This window comes from Pocillopora damicornis, chromosome 11, assembly GCF_964200805.1.
Source record: "Pocillopora damicornis chromosome 11, jaPocDami1.2, whole genome shotgun sequence".
Lineage (NCBI taxonomy): Eukaryota > Metazoa > Cnidaria > Anthozoa > Scleractinia > Pocilloporidae > Pocillopora > Pocillopora damicornis.
In genome coordinates, this window is record NC_142680.1 from 9,536,823 (window position 1) to 9,560,947 (window position 24,125).

Below are 24,125 nucleotides of genomic sequence, written 5' to 3' on the forward strand. Positions count from 1 at the left end.
GGCTCATTTAAATACGATCTTTTTATCTATTCAATGGTTAAAAATTAATTTCTAAAATCGTGCAGCCTGAAATAGTATTTTCAAAATTGAAAAATCGTGTTCATCATATTAATGAGCTGCAGAGATTTTTGAGAAAAACTTAATGACGATTGCAACGAAGCCGTAACAACAGAGAAAATAAACTTGGAGCGCTAACGCGTCGGTAAAGCGGTTTGGACGCCTTTAAAAAACAATTGTGTTTTTCTCTTTTGAAATTCAGAGACAATGGAAATTCGACTGTAGTATTCAAATGGTGAAATTATGGTAAAGGTATCAATAGACGTCAGGATATTTTTTTGAAAAAATCATCGGCGTGGTGAGAAGGTGAGTTTATTATCAGAGTAATAGCACCTTGGCTTAAACATGATGAGTTTTTTTAGAAATAAATGGTCATGTATATGCTTTTTAAATCTAAACTAAAATAAAACGATATATGAAATGTCGGTAGCGCATCTTGATAGCTTAATGGAAAGTTTTTCGTGGTTTTAAAAAGCCGTTAAAGAACAATGGCCGATTTAAAAGGGGCGTTTTACGGAAGGGGTTCCGCACCTACCTTGTTTATAATTTTTTGAGTGAAAGTTGAGAGGCAGAAGAACGCGTTAGGTCGGGTTGAAATTTAATCGTCACCAGAGCGAAAGTTTACGAATTTTTAAAAAGTTATTAGCTAGTGCCGCAGCCGATTTCAAATAAATTAAAAAAAAAAAAAAACTCTGAGGTAGGCGGATGGTCATTTAAAGGTGTAATTATTGAATGTCGACAAAGAACCCTCCACCTTCTAAAAAGTGCTGCTTGGATTTCAGAATTGAAAAACAAAGAAAACTTCGAAAGAGGCTTTTTACGAAAAAGAAATAGCGCAAAATTTAGTTTTACATAATAAAAAATACACTAAAAATAGGTAATACATCTGGAATTGGAAATTATCTAAAGGCGGAGTATCTAATATAAAACAAATTTTCGCTGTAGAAGTCACATCCAAGAGGTGTAACAAGAATATTTCTAAAGTTTTCCGGAGTGAAACAAAAGCTAGGTGGCAAATGTTTGTCTTTCCAATCATCTCAGTGTACAACTATTCCCTCGGAATCATTACAATTATTTGTAATTTCCGTCGACTTGGACATTCCACGCAAACTTTTGCGGCACTTCTTAAACATTTTGTAATTATTGGTCGCGTATTAAACCCGTCGCGTCGTCTTCAACCATTCAGGCAAAGCCGGCATTATTTTCGGAAGTGATTTGTGCTTGCAAATTGTCCCAAGAATTAAGAAAGCTTACGGAAATGGGACAGATGACGAACGCTTAATGGCTGCAATTGGGTTTTGTTCTTCCTTTCTTTAGCCAGGAAGGAATAATTGAGGGCAAACAGTTTTTTAACTATATTGAATTCAGTGCCAATTTTCTTGGCATGCGGCTATAAAAGAAGGCGACAAACCTAGATTAAGTACAATACTTTATAACAAACTCATATCGAGTCTGCAGTTGAGTCCACCCGACTGAGTAACCTTCCTCACTTGCAGTAAACATGAAGACCACGATGATGATCTTTGGCCTGCTTTTCACGTTAGCCTTGATTTCACAGACCGAGTGCTTTACGGCTGGAATCGGAAACGTGGGAAAGAGGCAGCTAACGAAGGTAGATAACTTTTTTTCACAATCAAAAATTGATCTCAAAAACTTTTGTTATCCTCTGAAAGCAAATTTGATACGAATTTTTAAGTTAACTGTATTTCGCTTCTGGGATCAGTCTATTTTCATATTTTAGATGCTGTGTTGTTAGAGGTTTTTCTCGAAGCCTTTTTTTTGGTCAAAAAGATGTTATGAGCGGTAACCAAATAGAATAGCGAAAACAAAATCATAAAATTCTCCATTTTTGAACGTTTGAAAAAAAAATTAATTTGAAATTTTAATGAATACATGAATTAAAATCCCCACGCAAATGTGAAATAAGTCGAAGTGAACGAAATCTTCTAACAACACAAGGCGAAAATTAAAGGAGTGAAAAATTAAACAACGAAAAGGCATCTAAAAGAGACTGCTTTTTAGCCGGAATGGCTATTATGTCAAAGTTTTCAATATTTCAGGTCTATTCATTGTATCAGTAAATACTATTGTTCATTCGCTTCCGAAACTTTGTCCAAATCTACCAAAAAGAAGGCTTTAAAAGAATCCGAATTCTAGGTGGAAAATATTATAAAATTCAAATACCTCACCTTGGAAATAAGACAACCTTAATTTTCGGTTAGGAACAATATATTCGATCATTAATGTAGTCAAAGTTGATTCTCAGAAGCAATAAAGTATCCTGTCCTTAATTTTAATTTCACTTGAATATTCCCAAAATGAGAGGATACCGCTGTCCAATTCTAAATCTGAGATAAGTTCTATTTTTTTTTAACTGCTGAAATATAAATATATAGCAAGTGCAGTTCTTGTTGAATTAATACTGGGCAATTCGTGACAAACAGGATTTGAAAGACAATCAAATTTTCAGCGGTATGTTAAGTTTGAAATGATAAAGGTATCAAAACATTGCATAATATTATAAAATTTTGATGCCTATCATAGAAGCATTCCGAGCTTATAGGCTTCCTCATAGGGAACTGATTCGGTTTCCCCTATCTTTACTAAACTCCTGGCTGAAAATCAGGATTTGAGCCATCATATTCACGTGAGAAAAAATATACAAGATTACTTGGCTATTCGAGTCAAAATAAAAAAAAAATCTAAAATACCTCCCTTAGAATCCTCCTCGCGCAGGATTTGAACCTGGGGTAGCTTTCCTTTTATTCTTCTTCACTCTGATTCTATAACTTGCGCCTAGAGTACACCGTGGTCTTAAACATCTTTTTTTTATTCGTTTGTTTCAGGCATACCAGTCGTTAGATCGCATTTGCAGGGAAACACAAGCTATCTGTATGGAGGCCGCAAAGGATGTCTCACGGCGATCAAAGACAACGAAACGCTCTCAGGACACAGGGCTGAATATGGAATGATTAGCAAATAACAACATGTGAAACTAAAACCTACTGAAGACAGCCTGAAAAATGACACACGTTCGAAATTTATCAAAGGTCCCCTTTCCTGTTACGAAGAGCGGTTTTATTTGTGTAAAACACTTTCCATTCGCTTTTCGAAGAATTAGTTTTTTTCGATGTCAATATATAAAAGAGAGAAGGAAAAAATAGGAATGTTGAAAAAATAAAGTACATGCGTCAAAAATTGTTATGGTAGCGTTTCTCTTTCTGCGCTTAAATATTTTGAGTGTTAAAGGATCTTAACTCTTAAAAGTCTTTGGAGGATTATTAACTCGTTTTTACGGTTGACATTTCGTTAATATTCTAGCGTCCGAATAAAATTTGCCTTAAATCGCAGTAGATCGCGACTACCAAACATTATTAATTTCAAACCTTTCTTGAGCAGAATGCTCAGTTTCCGCAACATGCACTTCCTACAGTACACAACAGGAAAAACTTTGCTGCAATTTTTCCGCAGTTTACACCACAACAAGAGAAATCAAGGGATGAACATTTAAGATAGGTTCGTCCTACGTGCTTATGTACCAGTTAAGATAAAAACTCAGTCCAAAGGTTAGTTAATAAAAATACTTTCATAAATTTCCTCGAACTTCGCTTAAAGCGAGGGGTTTTGTTGGCTGATTAGCATACTGAGAAGGGGGATATAAAAGTAATAGAGTTTCGTGAAGAAATCCAGGTCTGCAACCGAGTCAGCTAACAACGAGAAATAATTTGCAAACTTTCGATAGTATTTTCCTTTTAGTAAACGTTGAACATGTCGGGAAATGCAATGACACTGGCAAAGTAAATTCTACTCCCTTATCTTCGGAGTTTTTACCTTTTCTTTGCAGGAAAGAGGACTGTCATTGCCTTTTATCTCAGAATAACTCAACAACTGATTTCAAGAGCGGGAATAGCGTATTTATCAATGAAACCGATAGATGAAACTTTTCAAAGGCTCCGTCGAATGTTTTTTCCTCGACTGATTTTAAACAATTTTACTCAGATGAATACATCACTTCCACAAATAGCATCAGGGGCTTTCATTTCGATGTGAGGAGTCCATAGGTGGTAAGAGAAACCAATATTTTACTTTTACCCTTGTAACTGAGTATTATTCGAGATGAAAAATAAGCAAACAACAATGAAAATCAAAGGTTTGGCATGAACGGGGGGAGAAGTGCACTATAAACTTGAATATTCCTTCCCGTCTGCTGGCCAGAAGTTGGCAAGCGAAGCTAAGCGAGCAAAAGTGAATACTGTTGTCTTGTTTGCTAATTAGCGACGATTTCACCTCGTACTTGTCCTGACATGCAGGGGGCGAAGTTTGTCAAAACAGTTCAAGGTGTTACATGAGGGGACGCAAATCGTCTGTACTGTAAGTATCCCGGAGAGTCCCCTACATTTTCTTAGACTTTTAGTCTAAGAAAATGTATGGGGACTGTAAGGTGTCATAATCCTGTGGCTGCTGACATCGATGTGACAGATAATTGCTTTTGCACTGTTTTCTTTGCCGGCTTATACTTGTCATCAAGTTTCAATAAGACGGCTATCATTTTTCACAAGAATAATGAAGTTTTCGTAAATTGTGAGATCGGATGGGATTAAAATGGGATTAAATCACCTACAGAGCTTGATATGTACTTACAGTGCCGACGATTTGCGTTCCCTCATGATCGGGACGGTATAACCTTTCAAATGCCGAGGTTGATTGTTTTTATTGTTTCCCTAATAAATAATGAATTGAAATCTTTTGAAATGAACATTGAACGCTTCTAAAATTAGAATTACATCACCAGAAATCCGTAATATTTTGAAAAGAAGGAAACACGACGAGCAAACCATTCTTTTATTTCATTCGTCCACTTTTAGAGCTTTATAAAATATGCCATAAGAAATGATCTACTTATTAAGGGCTATTTAGCTTAACAACTGATACAAAAGAAAACATATGCTATCAACGCCAACCAAAAAGACAAAAGGAAATACTCATGGCATCTTTGTCATGCCTGACGAGGCACTTGTTAGATTTTAGAGTCAATTTTGTTTCCAGTATAAATTTTTATTTCCAGCTGTTTTAACACTCACCATTAAGTGGTGCATGACCAAAATCAAACTAATCACAACGACCAACCAGACGAAAGGGAAATACTTTTAATAGTCAATGAGAACTCAAAATAGAATCAGGAATCGGAAATGCAGCGTCAAAGTTACAATTGGTTTTCTTCTGAGTCTGATCGAGTAAGTGACACAGGTTTTCTGGACCAATTACAAAGCGAAGAAAGGCAACCAGGAAATCTTAGATGTTTTTAGACTCAATTGAAAACCTACAACTCGCATACAATATTCTTTAGAAATATTTGGGCCAAACGAGGGTTTATACTCGGTCCTCACGCACGTTCATTAAGCCGTTTCCTTTATTGTGGCGTTCCATAACACATCTTTGTAATAAGACTCAAGGGAAGTCTTGACACTCTGCGCATGCTTGGAATCTCTAACCTCGACCAAAACGTTGCACTGAGTAGGAGAGGAAACAGGGGATCATTTTTTGAATTCGAAAAGAGTTCACATAAAATTCTGATGATAATTTTCAAGAACCATCTCTGCCTTCCTTCTCCCCTCGAACTCGAAAAACCCTTTGTTTTGAGGTAAATATTTAGCTGAATATCTGTTTTCTTTTTTACCCTCCAGAAAGTCGGTCTCAAATCAAATAATATTTCCAGTTGGCATTTACTTTATTATCACCATCTTTTTGCTTGGAAAGGCACGCAAGAACGTTCAAATAGTATTAAAACAAAAGGTAATTGTAGACGAAACTAGTTTTGTCATCACATCATCAGTTTAATGTGTCGAACGTGAACGCAAAATCAGGATATTCCTGAGTATGGCGAAGCTCTAATCTTGTAGAGAGAAATTTTTTTTTGGTCCTATTTTGGAATGAAAGGGTTGATCATTTTCTTTTTAAATCTCGTCATACCTCTTTTATATGCAGTTACATCCTATCATTATTCATAGACTTTTGTGTGCCTTAAAAATTTCAAAACAACACAAACCACATTTGGTAATTTGTTTTATCATTTTTCATAAAAAAACTTTACCTTCAACGTAAACATATTGTTGTCAGTCAGAATTTGTTCTTGAGTCATATCTCGTATCCTACAAAAAAAAAAAAAACATCCAGAATTTGTCTCAGATGCTGAATATTCTATGGAAGTTTGTTTAAAGTTAGCTGCTACATGATCAATACTCGTCTCGTCTCTCTCGATAAAATTTTTTGCTAATACAAGTTGGACTCAAAATCTTCGCAGCTAATAATTTCGCATCACAGTTGTACTTAAATTTCCTTGCTCCCATACCGTGCGCTTACGGAGGCTAGTAACGTAATTATTTGAGCCAGTCCTCCAGATTTTTCGTCAACGGTAATTGTAAATCGCACCAGTCTCCCCTCTAGTGCAAGTCCTTTCTCAATACAAGAGCTTAGTACAGACGGATCGATATTTCCACCACAAAGAGGCACGACTACTCTGCAAATAGACAAAGGAGCAGTTTGAGATTATATAATCTTTCTTAATTAGAAGACACATCAATATCTTAAGGGTGTGGTGCGCGTTTGTCACAAATTCCCTATTTCTCAGACCCTCGCTGTGCGAATCCCTTTTGTAATGGTACACCTCTCTCATTTAAACACTGCAATTTTACCTTCCCCCGACGTTTCAAGTAAATTTCCTCTCCTCTGGAGGTTAGCTCAGCTGACAGATTATTTAAGCGCAGTTCAAATCACTAAACGAGTGCTAATTACTACAGCAAGTTGCCGAAAACCCACTGCTAAATTGTCAAACATTTTCAACAAGAATACTTGATGCATAAGATTTATAACTGTATGGACTCAGATCTGCAAACTTACCGTTTGCCATGAAGCTCTGGTAGATACCCACCCAGCAAGGCTGCAACACCGGCTGCCCCAGATCCCTCAGTGACGGCACGTTCATTTTCTATGAGCTTCAGTACGGCTAAACTAATATGATCGTCACTGCAGGGAAAGGTAGTTTATATTTCGGATTAAGCTCTAATATCGTTCTTAAAAGTACAGTTAAGACCTATCCGCACTATCTCTGTAGATTACTGCATGAAATGTGTGACAATAAGGGATTTCAATAAATTGGTCATATGATCAAGAATAGTATGAAGTTCCAGTTTCTAGAATGATGTGATAGTTGCATCATCTAGAAAGGCGGGAATACACTGGGTGTCTCCGCCTCTCTGTACTTATTTATAATCAACTATGAATCGATCATTGGGTGAAGATAAACAAGTAACACAATCAATGCTTCAAAATAAACTGCTTTTCTTGTTTACTGGCAAAAGCAAGAGGTAGAGGCCAACGAAAGTCTACTTCCCTTGATTCGGCTCTAGAGTAACGCTGACGGGTACACAATTTGGCGTGTAATTTCTGTGATCAACTCGTGTATGCACTGCATTTACAAGCATCAAATAAAAATTATGTGAAGACAGAGAAAACTCTCGCTTAGTTTCCTGTCATCACATGACAAATATTTCAAGCACGTGACCCTTTTCCATTCTCAGGAATATTCTTCTTCGATCTAATTGTAATGCAAATTAGGGTTTTCTCCACAACGTTACGTTTCAGAATCGACCTCAAGGATATTCGACGCCGAAGAAATCACTATGGTTGCTTTGTTTCTCAAAATAGCTATCCTTAAGGAATTCATTTACCTGACAGCTACAAGTTTGTCTACAAGTCCTGTTGCGATATGAAAAGCGTTTTTCCCCACTTTAGGAAGGTTCAGCGCTAAATGCATTGGAATGAAAACAGTCTCGGTGAGAATTCAAGTAACGACAATTCAACAGGGAACGCAATTCTCGAGGCTAACTAACAGTTTATTAAAAAGACTTGAGCCTGAAAAGACACCATTTTTTGACGCAAAGCGAAGCACAATACACGTTTTACTCGAAATTCGTTTTCCATGTTTCTTTGTGCTTTGTTATTTCGGTTAACGAATGTCACCACACCACATTACCATCAAAATTATGAAAAAAACAGTCATCAGTAACAATACCATCACTACAAAAAGGACATGAAGGTGCCAAGAAGGATATAAAGTTACGAAAGGGGAAGCTGGAATGAACTTTTGTTTCCCTTTATTCGAACATTCTCTTGAAGTTTCTTCATAGACGACAGTTGGCTTCAAAAGGTTGAGAGTTAAATGCACCTGCTAACTCACCGTCTGTCAAAGCTGAAGGGTGATCGATATTTAGCGTGACAGGATGACCAGCATCAATTGCGGTCTGAAAACTTGGACACCTCTTTGATTCAACACCCTTTCAAAAGTTAAACAATCCCTTTACAACAACTTAACTGTAATCATACAAATCAAGACACAGTAATTGACTATTCATGGGGGAAAGATCTTCAGACAACCTAACAAATAGCTTTTCGGTACTAAAATAGATGAAAATGTAAAAATATGTCACGGCTTTCTTAAAGCAAATTGTCGAGTCAACTACCACTGTTCTCTCACTCAGAGCTAAAAAATGTATTTCTCGAAGCAGTTAACTTACTCGTAAGAACGGTGGCAGGTATTATTAAACTTACTATTATCTGAACATCTGGGTACACTGTCTTGACAGCGAGAGCAACACCAGCCAGCAATCCTCCTCCCCCTACGGGGAGGACAACTGCATCCACATTGCACACTTGATCAATTATTTCTAATCCAATGGTGCCCTGCCCACTGATAACGTGAGGATGATCGTGCCTGTTCATTTAGTAATGAAAAAAAATTAATCAAGGTAACGGTTTTTAAAGGTTTTCTGCAAAGGATATCTTCAGGAAGTGCTCAGTTAACGCACAAATGATTGGTTTTGATCATCAATAGCAAAGGTCCTCAATTCGTAAGGGTTCCATAATTAAGCATTCGCAACTGAGGTATTTGAAAAAGGCATTGATTTTTATAACGAAACACCAAAAAATAAACACTAAACTACTATTGAGACCCTTCGGATCAGATCTAAATCTAAACTTACCTCGAAATCTTTCGGAACGGCTACGGAATTCAAGAGCCAAGAAACACTCAGGTACTGAATTATACAACACTTTACGATAACTACCAATTGCGGACGAAGCTATTTCAGCAATGGATGTCACTAGGTCGCATACGTTACGCGACAACAACAAAAAGTTATTACGTAAGTGTCTTTGTTCGTTTTTTTACAAGTTCTTGAACACCTTCCGCACAGTTCTTTTTTTGTAATCAAAGTCTTTTCAAAAGTGAGGAAAGGAAAGATTAAAAGTGAAGTCATTTGCTGTATTAAACCAAAAATTTTCCCCAGAAAGAGAATCAGTCAAAAAAATACTAAATAAAATATACTACATCATCTGGTAGAAACCCCATAAATGAGTAACACAACGATACCATAGAATAACAACAGTAACAATAGCAACAACAACAAAGAGGTAGCAGTAACCTGTATCACTCACCCTTCGATATAAGCTAGGCGCTTTTCCGTTGCCATGCTGCTAGCAAACTCTTTTGCCTAAATGACAAATGATGAGATAATAAGCAAAAAAAGACAAAATAACAAGACAAACGACAACGAAAGACTTACTTCCGCTTGGTTGCTTCCCTTTATGATTATGCTGGCGCCAAATTTCTTGCACATCGTTTGTTTGATCAAAGGTGACTGTTCAGGTAAAACCACGTGGACGGGAATCCCTAACGCTTGCCCGTGAAACGCAAGTGCTATTCCGTGATTTCCAGGAGTGGCCGTTATGACTCCTCGGCCTTTTTGATCCTAAATTTGTTGAAGTTAATTGAAGACCATTAAACTTCTTAGGTCCGATGTCCTAGGAGTTTTCTTCGTCTTGTGTTCCTGAAAATGTTCCTCCGTCAAGAAAAGACCGAGCTTAAAATTTGATATCTTTCAAACTCTGTATAAACATGGGATGTGCTGGACATCATTCATCTCACCGGCATTTACAAGTAAGACGTTTGTCATCTATAAAATCGGTATATAACATGATCCACTGACGAGTTCACGCAGCTCAGTGATGGAGCATTCGACCGCAAAATTGGCAGTAGCTAATGTTTCGTGACATTTTATTAACTTGTTGGACAAATACACGAAATCCCTGGCAATGAAAGCTTATTCGATTCACTGATTCGGCATGATATCGATGTATGTTGTTCGCACTTGGCTCTGGAGTGTAAATATGATCAAACTGAAAAGTGCTCTTAATGGTGTAACAACAAATAATCGAAAGATAAAGACTGGTATTAAGAAGAAATCAACGCTTACTGAAATTTTGACAAAACTTACCTCAGATAATAGTAACAAGGAATTGATTGCTCCTCTTTCCTTAAAGCTGAAAATAGTTAAACGAACACATGTATAGGGCACTCTTTATTTGCTGGCTAAAAATTCACTTTAATAGATATGCCACTGAAATTTTCAAAAAAACTCTGAATTACAATCCTTACCTCCCTGACGGATGCAGGTTTTCCTTTTTAAAAAACACTTCCATGGTACTAAGTTCTGGAATACTGCATTTCTAAAGGTAAGGGTGAGCAAAGAATCGGTATTAGAATGGTAGCTTTACTCTAGCAGTTTTAACGAGCTTATTACGTTCCAGAATATTGGGTTAAATGGCGAAGAGAGACAAAACTAAGAGGAACTATACAATCTTCATTATTCTTCCCTCAAAAAGAGGTTACCATTTTTGAGATACTGCTACATGTGCGTTAACGGACCGGAGATATATTCGCCCCAAACTGAATTTAACATAGCTCACTTGTATATTTTTTGACTGCATCCTCGTTTCGTTCTGTTTCAGCTCAATGAAAACTTCATAGCGCGCGCAAAGGAACGTCCATTGTTACAATGTCTTATAAAATTTACCTCGCAAGGCGTCTTTCCGACCCCTTTTCGGATTCGAAATGAGGCAGCGACGATATCATCAAACTCAATTCCAACTGGTTTTTCCGTGTCGCCACCGAATCCCATTAGTTTCAATTTGTCTCTGAGCTGCTCTGAGAACGCGACAGATGTGCGCGGTTCAGCGAATGGATTCAAAGACTCGTCATAAAGTATTTTCGCTTTCCTCGATGCCATTGCTTTTCCCAAAGTCAGATCGCTGTTGCCGTTTTTCTTGAAGCCGTTCTTCTACAGAATCTGTGTTTGTGATCGAGTAAGGAAGCCTAAAAAATATTGTGTAGACTGTTTGAGAAGTTAAATGAATTAATGACGCAATCTTAATGGAATTCTTTAAGTGTTGTGTAGACTGTTTAAGAAGTTAAATGAATTATTGATGCAATCTTAACGAAATTCTTCGCATCTAAGCATCGTCATCACATTAATATATGTTATTTGCCGGCTGGGAGGTCCGTATGGTGAAAAACTGTGACCGAGGTCTTGAAAATACTGCCCGAGGCCGTAGGCCGAGGGCAGCATTTTCAAGACCGAGGTCACAGTTTTTCACCATACGGACCGACCCTTAGCCGGTAAATAACATATTTATTGTTTTTAAACTTGACGAATTCTTTCCGAAAGAACCCGAATGATTTATGGCCGTAAAGACGGCAAGATCTTCCATAAACTGAACAATTTTTGAGTGAGTAAATGGTAGTTAAAATAGAGGTGATGCAAATTTAAGAGAGATGCCTCAGCGAAACATTTTCATTTCCGTAACGATAAAGGTGATTTAAAAGGCTTCCAAACAAACTTTGAAACATTATTTTTACAAGTATCTGTCACAATATGACACCTGTCAATTAGAGAGCGCGCAAGAAAAAGAAAGGCGAAGGAACATTTGAAAACCAACAGAACTAGTTTGGCAAGGACAGTCACGACAATGTTTTCTTCAAAATCAGTTAATGATCTAACGGAAACTATTATTCACTCTCATCGACGATTCATTCATGTACGAAGATTTACCTCTGTTCATTAAGTAAACGGCGAGGAAATTAATTGTGAGTAAATTCAATCTTTTTATTTTGAAGTTGTGAGAGTTTGCTCGTTTGTTTGCTGTAATGGCGTGTTTAACTCTGATCTTTCCTACACAAAAACTAAATTCGAACGGCACACTCCAACGAGATACAAGGGAATGTAATGCGGCCTTTTCTCAAAAAATTCCTTCAATTTCTGTTGTGCAATTTAAGGTACAAATGTCCAAATTGAACGGAATTGGAAAGACTCACCAGGAGCGTATATTTGTTGTAGAACTTAAATTAAAACTTCGCTCGCTCTTTCACTATGAACAAATTGCTCGAGAAAATTCAGATATTAAATGAATGAAAGTTCCATCGTTCAGTTTAACTGTAACCAAATACCTCACGTTTCAACTTTCTGGGTACTTTTTGTGAACGATTAAAATTAATTGCAGACGGTTTTTAGGCCGCTTGTCAACCAACGTAATGACACTATTGTTTATACAAATTCATTCTGAAACCAATATTTTTCTGTCAACCAAAGTGATTTGATAGAGAAAAGAGAGGATTCATAAGTTATTTATCGGCTTGAGGTGGTGACCGACGTGTTTGCTTAAAAATACTGCCCATCCGGAAACCGAGGTATATTTATGGAAAATGACGAAAGTTGGGATGTACTCGGCGACTCACGAAAGCGTTACCGTGGCCCGTGGGCAGAGATAGGAAAATACTGACCGGGTAAAGAACCAATCAGATTGCAAGATTCGTTACCGTGCCCTCTAAAAAAACAATAAATTGAATTATTCCAGGCACCTTAGAACATTGTCTTTGAATAGAATAAAACCTTATAATCATGGGAACGTGGATGGCATAGTATTGTGAAGATTAACACGGAATGAAAATGTTGAGTTCGTTACAGACAAACTATGACGCAACCTTTGGTGACGACGTCAAATCTTCTTCTGACGTAACGGACGCATTTTCAAGTGAACGCGCTGAAAATTTATGGAGATCATGGAGTCTGATTCTACTTCGACTTTAACAGATGAATTCGAAGCGATGTTAGAAAATGAAACAACTGTTTTAAATGATCAAGATTGCCACGTTTCATTGAATCCAATCGTGGATGAGTCACCCTCAACACTAACACCTAAATCACAGATAGACACGAGCAGCAATTATATTTATTTCAAACCTCACACGTCCGGAAAAAGACATTCCATCTTGGGGACTGGTAAAAGCAATATATCTGCCTTTAGAAAGCCGGATTTGGCGGAACTTAAAGAAAAATATAACAGAGCGAAGGAAAAATTCAAAGAGTGGAATCTGGATAAGTTGTGGGGAGGCCGAGTCGAAAGAATGAAGAGAGTATCCTCTGTTTCGCTTTCAAATATCGTAACCGCGGCGTTTTGGATCCATGAAGGTGTTCCCAAGACGCCATGTGAGGTTTGTAAAAAAATAATAAATTTCGAGGGCATTTCGATTGATTGTCGTAAAAAATTACTCCCAAAAGCCAACCAGATTATGTTGCATTAATGCAACATAATCATAAAATCCCATCCGTGCGACCATTTATTTATCATTCTATCCATTTGATCATCATTTCTGTATTTACATATCACCCTATCAAACTCACGAAAATTTCAAACGAGAAAGTGACTTTTTCGCAGAGAGCAGCATCGATTCCAGAGATAGACGACATGGAGGTTTATTTCAAGAGAGAGTACCAGAACCCATCTGGAAGTTTTTATGACAGAGGAGCTCGCTATGCATTACTCCGACTGCATCAGGTAAGAAATCATGGTGCAGCTCATTATTATCTTGGGAGAGTATAAGTAATTATTTGCATAAGTCGAGCGAAGTCGCTGCTTATGTAACTTGGAAAATCTAGCCGAAAATTTCCAAGGTTTCATTTTCAGTCATTTTTAATCATCTTCATTTTCAGAGACATCCACATCAATTTGCTCATGTGAGCGGATATGGAGTTTTTGTATGCATTCACGTGCATATGCTATGGTGTATGATATTTTGTATTTGCATAATTTCGTAAATTCCTTTGAGTAGTTTCACACGGCGCTAATCATGAAGTCAAATATTTCAACGTCACTCCTTCAAATACGAATCGATGGCATATACGAATTGCAACCGGCCACTCTGTATCATTTCATGAAAGTAAGGCTTGAACAAGTCATTATAATTCGTCCCCCATTACGTCCATAACTTTCATGAAAAAGAAAATGATCTCGCATTCCTTCCCATGACAGCAAGCTGTTGAGTTAACTGTGGATGTCATTAATCGACAGAGTCAAAAGAGATCTGGAGTCATCGCCACCTCATCTGGTAACCATGCCATCGCTATTGCCTATCACGGGAAATCCCTCGGGATTCCTGTTACGGTTCTTTTACCAGAAAGTAGATGTCCTGTTAAAATCAGGTTGTGCGAGAAATATGACGCTGACATCACTGAATGTGGTCTGGACGAGAGTGAGGTCAATATATGCATTATACTTTCGATAACTGTATTTCTGGAGGCTGACTCAGCAGCCATGTAATTAAAACCAACACACGTTTAATATCACGTCCAAGTTGCAACTAGTAATGAAGCCATCAAGTGTCAAATAAAACTTGTAATATAAATCTTTTAATGCTCTAATATTTGCGCTATCTAATACCTCTTCCTAATATAACTGAAACAGTTTTAAAAACACCTTAGTGATTAGCTACACGTTTCTTATTTGGATTTCATGAAACTAGGATCGATGGACCGAACGCTAAACGAATTTCAAATGTCTTTTACTCACTTTGATTTCTATTTTTTGTTTTAGCTGCTGGAGAGAGGTACGAAAATCGCAATTGAGAAGGGACTTATTTCTCTCAATGAGTAAGCGTATTCCATGGTTTGTCTGAACTTTTTCATATCCTATGGGATCCTACTCAAACATGCCCATCTTTCAAATTCAACATCAAGATATATATTTTTGTAAAAATTCCGTTTAGGAAAAAAGAGGTTAGAGTCCAAATTCCGTAGAAAATATGTATTAAAGTTATTAAATGAACCACATAATTTGGCTAAAAAATTAAAGCTTCGATTCTTTTTAACAATTCCAAAGTGGTAACAAATTTACGCGAACGAAAGCTCAAGAACAACTAAAACTCGACAAAGAAAAACAAAAAGTACGCGAAAATGTCCACGTCGGTTTTCCAATCTCAAGGTTAGGGTTCTTTGACGTGATTGGCTAATTTGTGAAATGACGCACACCGCGCGTGAATGCAAAAGAATACAAGGAGGGGAGAGGAAGAGAAAAATGGTTACTTAAAATTTAAAAACCAAAGAGATTTTCTACAATTTTTTTTGCTATATCGGCACTAAATCAACAAGATAGTGAAGAACAAGAACCTAAATCGTGGGTAGGATGTTCATTTTTCGGTGCATGAGTCGAGGACCACAATACAAGTGAAAAAAATCTAATTCATGGTCATAAGATTTGCAAATTTCCAGATACATTTACATCAGCCGGATACCTTATTGTTGAAAAAGATCCCACAAAAATATAAAATGATACTTTAGTAAATGTGCGGTCATCCTTTCATCGTAAATCAAGTTTATATCAGTCACCTGTAAGGGTTGTTTGTTACTTGCACTGAAATAGAATAGATATTACTCATCTTGAATGTTAGTTATTTTTTATACACTCAGAAACGACAACCCTGATATTGTGAGCGGGCAAGGCACCATGGGATTAGAGATTGTGGATCAGCTAGAAGAAGTAGATGCTATAATCATTCCCGTTGGAGGAGGGACCCTAATTGCTGGGACTTGTATAGCTGTCAAAACGCTTTACCCTTCTGTAAAAATCATAGTAAGCGTTAATATTTTTTTAAAAATGATTCTAGTTGTATATGGTCTACGGTTTTCCTTACGTAAATTTATTTTGCCATATTACCTAAAACTTTTGTGTGACATAGAGATACCGAGATTGACTTTACTCTGAATGTGTCCATTTTCTAGTTAGTCTCTGAGAGTAAGTATTTAAACGCATATCGCCTCAGCTTTTCCTTACCTCCCTTCAATTCTTTTAATTTACGACTTGGTTAATAATAAAATCAAACATTTTATTCGGGTAACAAGCATTCTCTGGTTTGATATGAGGAATGATAATCTTTTTATGCACTCAGGAAAACGCTGAGAAAAACATGTATTAACCGACCCTGAAACGTGACTGAGTTGTGTTTGTTATCAGCCAGTAACAAGGGAACGGAGCCTAGATGTGGCTATGGCACACCACGAAGGAAACGTAACGAAAACAGCTGTATTATCTAAAGACTTGATAAAGGTGGACGGTAAGTTATTTCAGTGTGAACATACTCTCTCCATAAACCTCATATAACATTTTCAATTCATCTCTTCCATTAAAGAACCAGGCCATCACGATTTATGGACCTTCAACAAACTGGACAGTTTAACATCTCGATGTTTAGGTGCAGTACGTCAGCAAAATCAATTAAATGGCGCTCTAACTTAAATTTTTGATAACTTTTATGGTTTTGATATTCTGAACACCCTCAATTGCAGATATGGATAGTAGTGAGATTAGCAGCAGTCCTCTCAGACTCGCCGAGGATTTAATGGACAAATGCATCACTGTAAAGTATGTTCACAGGCAGATTTAGATTACGAAGTTCATGCGAAACGAAGCATCTGAATCAATGTCACCGTCAAAGATGATCGTGAGACTGTCGTAATGATAACAAAAGTTTTCATGCCAGAACTGTTTTTTGGTCTGAGATAGCCATGTTTGTGATGAGTCAGTTAGCATTTTTATGAGGATTGCCTCACTTCTATATCAACCACATAGAGATGCTTTAGCGAGAATGACAATCGCTCTGTGAGCGGTTTGAAAGGAGGTTCTTTCCATTCAGAAGAGAACCTTGATTTCTAAGAAAAAGGAATATTGTGTGACTGTATTTCCCTTTCAGGGAAGATCTAATAGCATTAGCTCTGCTGAGATTGTTGGAGTATGAGAAAGTCATCTTAGAAGCAGACGGTGCAATAGGGCTGGCGGCTCTTCTAGGAGGGCATCTTCCTGAACTTAAAGGAAAACGGTACGGCAAAATGAAAAAAGAAATTATATGAAAACCAATATGATGCTGCTCATTACTGATACATGCCAAACAATTGGAAATAAAGTGCATGGCATTTTTTATAAACGCCAGCGAGAGAAAAGTAGAGAGTAACGTTAACCTATCAGACAATAGAAACCGTAACAACGCACATGAAATATCTCTATCGCTCCAAAAAAATAATAAATAAATAAAAATATTTTAAAAAAATAGATAGATAAATGAACGGCCATTATGCACGAATCCTGACATCCTCATCCTAATTGGCTTAGTCCCATAGTGGTAAAGGCACATTTTAATCTAACACACTTTTCGATCATTGGTTCATTTCGTTCATCTTCTGGAAACAAGATGGAAACTTTTCCTTCACTCGGTAGGTGTCATTTGATTGTCGAAGCTAAAATAAAAAGCACTCCAAGATATTCAAAGACTTAACTTTATCAATAACGTTAATTGCAACCACCACCTCCTTTTAATTGTAATTTTTTTTCCTTAGGGTAGTAGTTGTCCTTACTGAGGCAAACATAGAGCCAGCTCTTCTTCCGCAGGTGATTGCCCGCGGGCTCGCGACGGATGGAAGACTGTTACGGTTTGCAGTTCGGATCGATGACCGGCTTGCTACCATGGCAACGCTTTTGCGGTTAATTGCATCAACAGGAGCAGTGTAAGTAGGACAGAGATTGAGCAGATGTAATTTTTCGGAGGGCTTTCACCCTCAGGTCCCACTGGTGAACGGAGTATACATATTCCAGTGGATCTGAACGTCTTATTTTTCGTTGTATTTTTAACAAAAGTCCTTTATGCAGGGGAGAAACCATATTATTTTTCATTTTTGCCACCGTAAAGTACCTGTAGGTGTTGAGTACCCACAACGTTATGTAATAAACTGTCTGAAGATTGTCTTAAGATGTACCGAAAAATTATTCTGTTGGCACCAACATTTTGCAAAACAACTCCGTAACTTTAAATGGCATGAAGCTTTTATAAGCTGTTGATTATTGTGTAGCATAAGCATAATTTAGAAATCGAACCCTCGATCAAATCTAATTGTGACTTTGTGGAACGTTTTAACAGTCTTTGTCTGTTCTTATCAACAGAATTAAAGATGTCAGTCAAGAGCCAGCGTGGAGAGATCCCGGCATACTTTGCCTACAGGTATTGTATTTCATTGCAAACTATTAGCTTGTTGTTACAAGTGGACTCTAATTCCCTTAGGTGCAAATGTCCTCACTGTTTGTTCATTTTCGGTATTTTTTCTTTAATTGTTTTTCCACCAAAATTTTTTAAAATATATATATATAAAAGGACCGTTTTCTTGCTCTTTTCTTTTTTTACAGGCAAAAGTGATGGCTGAAGTACGAGACCGTGAACACTCTCGTCAGTTGAAGTCACTTTTAGATCAGAATTTTCTCGTTAGCTTTTGGAGCTCTGAAGCGCACAACTCAGAATAAAAGAACTGTTGAACGAAAAGGCAACCACCCCTATCTACCTTAACTTTTGCTTTCAGCTCTGACAGCAAACGGCAAATTTGGCTGAAATACTTTGCTTTCTGCCATTTTCACACGAAAGGGAACGCATTTGCTCTTACTGTAAATGTCAAGCAGAACTTGATCTTCTTGGAAACAGTTGTTTTTAAAATTGAGGCAAAAAAGCGGCGTTTAAACCAAGGAATAATAAACAGTTTACAATCTCTTTTTTGGTTTAAAGTTAATCGAACAAATATTTTTCTACATATTTTTTTTATCGTTTTGAGGAGCAGCAAAAAAGTGAGCGAAAAAAGAAATTGATTTTTCCCAGTGACTATTCAGAACTGACGGTGAAAAAATGAATAATGTTAAAAGAAGAGACACTCATTGAGTAAATCATTATTAATCTCGCGCACTTCATGGCTGAAGAGGTCATAGGTTCAAATCCCGTACGGGCCTGAATTTTTTTTTTTAGGTCCTATTTTCAGCTACTAGTTCAGTAATGTTCTTAGCTGCGAGGTTCTCTTAAATTCGTTTCTTCACCGCAGTGCAAATATAGGAATTTCATATATCTAAAATTATTATTCATTGCTGATGTTTTCTTACACCAATATTGCTTTCTTTAAATTGACTTTTGCACGGAATTTTCACTTCCTCGCTGTTGTCACAAGGTGTTATATTTTAATCGGTGTCATGGAAATTCAAATTCACCAATCAATTTTAAGCGCCACCATAAAATCAACCTTTATACTCATGTACTGAGCTGAGATAGGTATTCTGCTTTCATTTAGATTTAGTATTTTCGAGGGGGCTTATTCGATCGGGCTTTTTCGGTAAGTTTGCGAATTTCTATCGGTAATATCTAGCGGGTACGGCTTATCGTTTCTCAGCACACAAGTAGAAATTGTGGAATATCGCTGATGGATTGGATAAACAGGTCACATTGTACCTAAATGTCCATTACATGTACACAAAGGAATCGACGAAAGAGATGCCGTGAATGTAACCGGGTGTAACATTACTCGTTCTGGATCTCTCTATTTCCTACGGTTTTTCGAATAATTACCGAATTGATCGTTAGGATTATTACTGTTCATCTGAATAAGCACAGGTAGGCTAAGCTGGCAAAATGAGCCTCCGAAAATATACAAATTTGTTTACGTTTGTGCAATGGCCGAAACATAAGGATTTGCACGGGAATAAAAGGTCTCGTTCTCGACATGATAATTCTGACTTAGTTCTGAATAAAACAAATTTACCGCGCTTAAGTGGTTGTTCCTTTGCACGCATTAGCTTCCTGGGTTGATTTAGTTTAAAGTAACGGTCCTAAATCAGCCCAAGGAACTCACATGATGCAACGGATCAACTACTTAAGTGCAGTAAGTTTGTTTCATTCAAACTTAGTTAATTTTTTTTCGGTTTAGAGCGCGACCATTTATTCCCATACAAATCCTTATATTTCGGCTAGTGCGCAACGTAAACATATTTGCATATCTACTGAGGCTCATTTTGCGAGCTTGGGCCACCTCTGGAAATGCATGTACCATTTAAAATCTTCAGAATTATGTACACCATTTCCCATTCGACGCAAACGCTTTGGTTTTAGTCCTTTTCTTAACAATTCGACAAGACGTTTGGTATGCTCTCCATTCTAAACAAGGACTCTATGGCTCTGAATTGATACATAAAAGTCGTTAAGTCAAGCTATCAAATAACTATCAGGTTATTTTCCTGTTCAAGAGCAGTTCGGCTATAGTGTGGTCTCTTATGGCTGGTTGCCATACTACTTGTTAAACCTCCTTTGTACGGATGGGGAAAAATAAATCATAACGAACAATTTTCTGTTTGTACCTACAACTGGCGGGAAGGACACCTATTCTACGCCATAATGGTTACGAGCGGGTTTCTTTGCATGGTGGCAATCGTGATAGCGTATTTTTTATTATTAAAATTACAAAAAAGTGAAAGAGAGCACGAACAGTCTTAACGCCAATGGCGGACAAAATGGAATTGGTGTCTCTTCGTTTCAACGAGCTGACGTCAAATTTTTAATGACGCGTTTTACGGTAGTTTGTTTCTTTGTCATGCATGACATGGGGTCCTGTCTCCATAATCGTTCATGAGGGCGGTGAGTTACAGTACTACGCAAGAATTGGATACGGCTTTTCTACCTGATGTTCTCAAGTAGTCTGGTAAATCAGACAATATACGGAATTATGAAGCCGCAGTTTAGGGAGACTTTCAAGAAAACATTCATGTGTGGACTTTATGATGGCGAAATAAGAAATCAGATCTAGAGAAGGAGCGTAATAATAATGAAGCGTCCGATTGATATGAACAGCAATGATATTGACATAAACTTATCACAGGGCAGATTACTTAGGTAAGGCTTTACACAGCAGCTTTCAGGCTCAGTTGAATTAAAAATCGTCTTATTAAGCAGTAAAAGCTGATTGTGAAACTGTTTTTCTGCACAGAACAAGACCTGATATGTCTGACCAACTGAAGAAGGAAGAAAAATCAGTGGTCTGCTAAAGAGCAATTTTACTTCGCTCAACCGCTTTGAAATGGGAACATTTCTAAGCTATGAATAGAAGTGCTTCAAGACGACATTACGCAAATCAACTGAACATGATAAGAAATTACGACAAAGTCGGTGCCACGTGGATGTATGCGATGAAGAATACCATCGATCAGATTCATTCCTGAAAAGACTGGGACTTCTTATATGATTCAAGACAGATAAATGGATCCGCGATGGTGGAGCGAAGAGGGTCAATGCTATAATGCAGGATTTGTTATACGGAATTTGTTTGTTATCAACGGTACACCGATAATTTGCAAAAGGCATCATCAAATTACTATATTTTTTCCTTTTGGTAGGTTTTGAAAAAAATCTTGCTCGCCAGATGTGACGTTTAAGGCGATAGTTAACCACTAGACTTGACAAAATAATACGACCGACCAAGATCATGTCTGTTGCGGCCAAGCGGAAAATGCGGTAAGAGAAAATTAATTCGTTTTACGCACTCAAATCATGTTTGCCCTAGTCGTTTAAAAGTATTATCATGGAATAATACTCCAGTCCCGTGTGTTCAGATTTCTGTTAAGGGTTCTGACGTGTTTTCTTTATTCTTAATATCAATTCGAAAATTCACCAAGACCGTTTTTTAGCCATGTTGGATTTTCCTGTTCCCAGTTATCATTTCGTCACGAAAAGAGTCTTCACTTTTCCGGCGCCAGAATTTCGACCTTCCACTTGGTTGAATTCGAACAGTCGATAATTGTCACGTTGTAACAGTTCAACTTCACTCGAATGCAAGCAATCTCCTCGGTATATCCTCTGACGAAAGAGGGAAAAAGAGGTTTAAATTTCAGTCAATTTTTAGTAGCTAAACGCCTTCTTGCGACAGATGTTTCTCTTTCTCGGTATCTTTTTTCCTGAATTTCAGTCAATCCACAACATTCTATGACAAATGAAATGATCAAAATTTCCAGGTTAAGTTCAATTTCCGAGGGTATAATTTATTGCCCCGTGGAAAGGAGCCTCTTGGCCTCTGGAGAATTGGGTGACAAAGAAGGTCTTTGCAATGATTCTATTTTTGTAAGGTGCTGAAACAAATTAATTAAGGTTCCCACACATTGAGATTGACAGAGTGCTTCCATTTCTACGAACCTGCCAACTTTGAGAGCAGATGATATGAGAACTGAGAAGCAATCACGAGAACCGCGGATGAAATGCGAGTACAAAAAGCCGGTTTAAGTTAGATGCTATCTTGGCCTGTGTTTTCAATTACGGGGTTTTGTTTAGCATGGGGGAAGGAAAGTGGGTTACTATAGAAAGAGAGGAAATTGGGTAGTTATAGCAGTTTCTTTCAGAGAATATTTCCTCGTACTTTGCTCCAAATCTTGAGAGTACTTTCTCTGGTTTAGAACGACAAGTATTCTGGTGTAAGATGGTAGAAATCAAGAGATCCAGACGGCCGCCAAGGTCAAGTGTGAGGGGGGCGCTTGAAGAGAACTTTTAAAATCAATTATGTTTCTTTCGCCCGCCATTTCCGACCCACGCTGAAATTCGTTATCCTTCGCAGCAGGGAGCCCAGTTATTCTTGTTCTTTTGAACGAAAGTGTTTTCAAATAGGAATTCAGGAATGAGTCATAACTTATACAGGAAACCGACTCCAGCTATCCTACGTGACAAGATACAGAAGGCTTCTGCCAGTAAATTGCACTTGAGGTGCGATGTTAACGTTTCACTCGTCCGGTGAGAGTTTATGCCACCATCGATAAGCTTCGATAAAGATGAAACAATTTTAAAAAATATATTCTTTAAATGCTGTACACAATGCATCGGTATTGACTTCATAATCTATAACCCTCCCGCGAGATTCTCTCAGGGTATATTGTGGTTTAGTTCAAGTATTTAAAAAAAACTTTTGTTTTGCTTCAGCAACACAATAAACTGCTCGGCTGATATATTCAGCGACCGGATTTGTTGACATATAGCATGGCTTCTGATAATGAAAAAGAAATATTGCTTTATTCTCCCGCAGTTGGGTTTCAAATACCTTTCAAACCAACTTTAGTGAAGCTCCTACTCCTGCGATGTGACGTTTCCTACTACGTGCGATGAATATTTTAAGATCGTTATTTGGGGTACGAAAAAACCAATGATGAAAAGAGAGATTGTCGATATTTGTAACTCTAATGCCATCGTATGGGCTATTTTTACACTCCCTTAACATGTCAATAAGAAATGTGAGTAGCTATAAATGCTAAACCCAGCCAAGTTTAGCTAGTCTGCTCTGACAGTAGTTTTAGGAAAACCGGATATCTCAATGATTCATAAAGAACCCTTCTTACTAATTGAAAATAACGCAGAATAGAAAAATAAATTCAGTATTAGTGGCTCACTTTACGATATTGCCTCCTTCTTCTTTAAAATCCCAAGATCAAGCGGCAATATCACCACAACACCTTACACTATCAAAAGTACCTTTTCCTTTTTGGTTATCAATAAGACATTTATTTTGTTTGGATATTTTGTAAACATATTTCACTGAGTATCGACTTTTTTGTGAATTTGCATGCTCTCTTGAAATTATAACTGTCTTTGCAGTACTTCTGACAGATGATGACAAATTCTACTTTATACTCGCTCTTCACCTGGAACACTTCTGTATCTTCCTAATTGCAACAAATTATGTTTGCTGTTTACTTATTAAAAAATACGCTAATTTAAGGCAATGCACTTTGCACCTATTTGTCCTTAAAGCAATTAAATGTTGATTTGCTTTTTGATCTTGGTTAAGATATTGCGACATTATATAAAGTCCTCGAAGACTTTTCTCTATATATATGCTATTTTCATTCCTTATTAAACAAGATGGATATTTTACCTTTAATATATTAGTTACATCGACTTATAATAAATTATCTTAAATGCCTCATAGTTTTTCCTTTAGATGCAAATTTTCAATTTATCTTCTAATACCTTTAGTCAAGCGCATATATTTACATAATCTAAATTTCATCAGTAACAG

General features: G+C 37.2%; 2 protein-coding genes and 1 long non-coding RNA gene across 3 annotated transcripts; 2 read left to right on the top strand and 1 right to left on the bottom strand.

Annotated features, from left to right (window-relative positions):
• The first annotated feature begins 1,479 nt into the window (after nucleotides 1–1,479).
• Nucleotides 1,480–3,255, top strand: LOC113671141 (uncharacterized). The gene is made up of 2 exons (XR_003446230.2): nucleotides 1,480–1,669; nucleotides 2,904–3,255. It is a non-coding gene; the product is annotated as an uncharacterized LOC113671141 (long non-coding RNA).
• Nucleotides 3,256–5,012: 1,757 nt separating this feature from the next.
• Nucleotides 5,013–11,180, bottom strand: LOC113671243 (uncharacterized). The gene is made up of 12 exons (XM_027187450.2): nucleotides 10,968–11,180; nucleotides 10,550–10,620; nucleotides 10,389–10,434; nucleotides 9,678–9,863; nucleotides 9,550–9,605; nucleotides 8,665–8,827; nucleotides 8,294–8,390; nucleotides 7,785–7,860; nucleotides 6,955–7,080; nucleotides 6,407–6,574; nucleotides 6,149–6,206; nucleotides 5,013–5,567 (listed from the first exon to the last, which is right to left on the bottom strand). Exons 1-12 carry the CDS (start codon nucleotides 11,178–11,180, stop codon nucleotides 5,454–5,456), a joined length of 1,374 nt encoding a protein of 457 aa, XP_027043251.2. The 3' UTR covers nucleotides 5,013–5,453.
• A 1,828-nt stretch (nucleotides 11,181–13,008) lies between these two features.
• On the top strand, nucleotides 13,009–18,683 carry LOC113671232 (uncharacterized). Its single transcript, XM_089188043.1, has 11 exons — nucleotides 13,009–13,445; nucleotides 13,670–13,785; nucleotides 14,299–14,484; nucleotides 14,821–14,876; nucleotides 15,693–15,855; nucleotides 16,237–16,336; nucleotides 16,569–16,644; nucleotides 16,973–17,098; nucleotides 17,613–17,780; nucleotides 18,214–18,271; nucleotides 18,454–18,683. The coding sequence occupies exons 1-11, from the start codon at nucleotides 13,010–13,012 to the stop codon at nucleotides 18,565–18,567; spliced, it is 1,599 nt and encodes a 532-aa protein (XP_089044169.1). The 5' UTR covers nucleotide 13,009; the 3' UTR covers nucleotides 18,568–18,683.
• Nucleotides 18,684–24,125: the final 5,442 nt, after the last annotated feature.

What these genes read in the sequence shown, in the direction of transcription:
- LOC113671232 (XM_089188043.1), top strand. Translation starts at nt 13,010, where the DNA reads ATGGAGTCTGATTCTACTTCGACTTTAACAGATGAATTCGAAGCGATG. An exon ending in CAAGACGCCATGTGAGGTTT is followed by an intron (nt 13,446 to 13,669) that starts GTAAAAAAATAA and finishes TTTCGCAGAGAG; the next exon opens with CAGCATCGATTCCAGAGATA. An exon ending in CCGGCATACTTTGCCTACAG is followed by an intron (nt 18,272 to 18,453) that starts GTATTGTATTTC and finishes CTTTTTTTACAG; the next exon opens with GCAAAAGTGATGGCTGAAGT.
- LOC113671243 (XM_027187450.2), bottom strand. Translation starts at nt 11,180, where the DNA reads ATGGCATCGAGGAAAGCGAAAATACTTTATGACGAGTCTTTGAATCCA. An exon ending in CCTTGTTACTATTATCTGAG is followed by an intron (nt 9,864 to 10,388) that starts GTAAGTTTTGTC and finishes CAACAAATTTAG; the next exon opens with GATCAAAAAGGCCGAGGAGT. An exon ending in GACAAACTTGTAGCTGTCAG is followed by an intron (nt 7,081 to 7,784) that starts GTAAATGAATTC and finishes CTTTCCCTGCAG; the next exon opens with TGACGATCATATTAGTTTAG.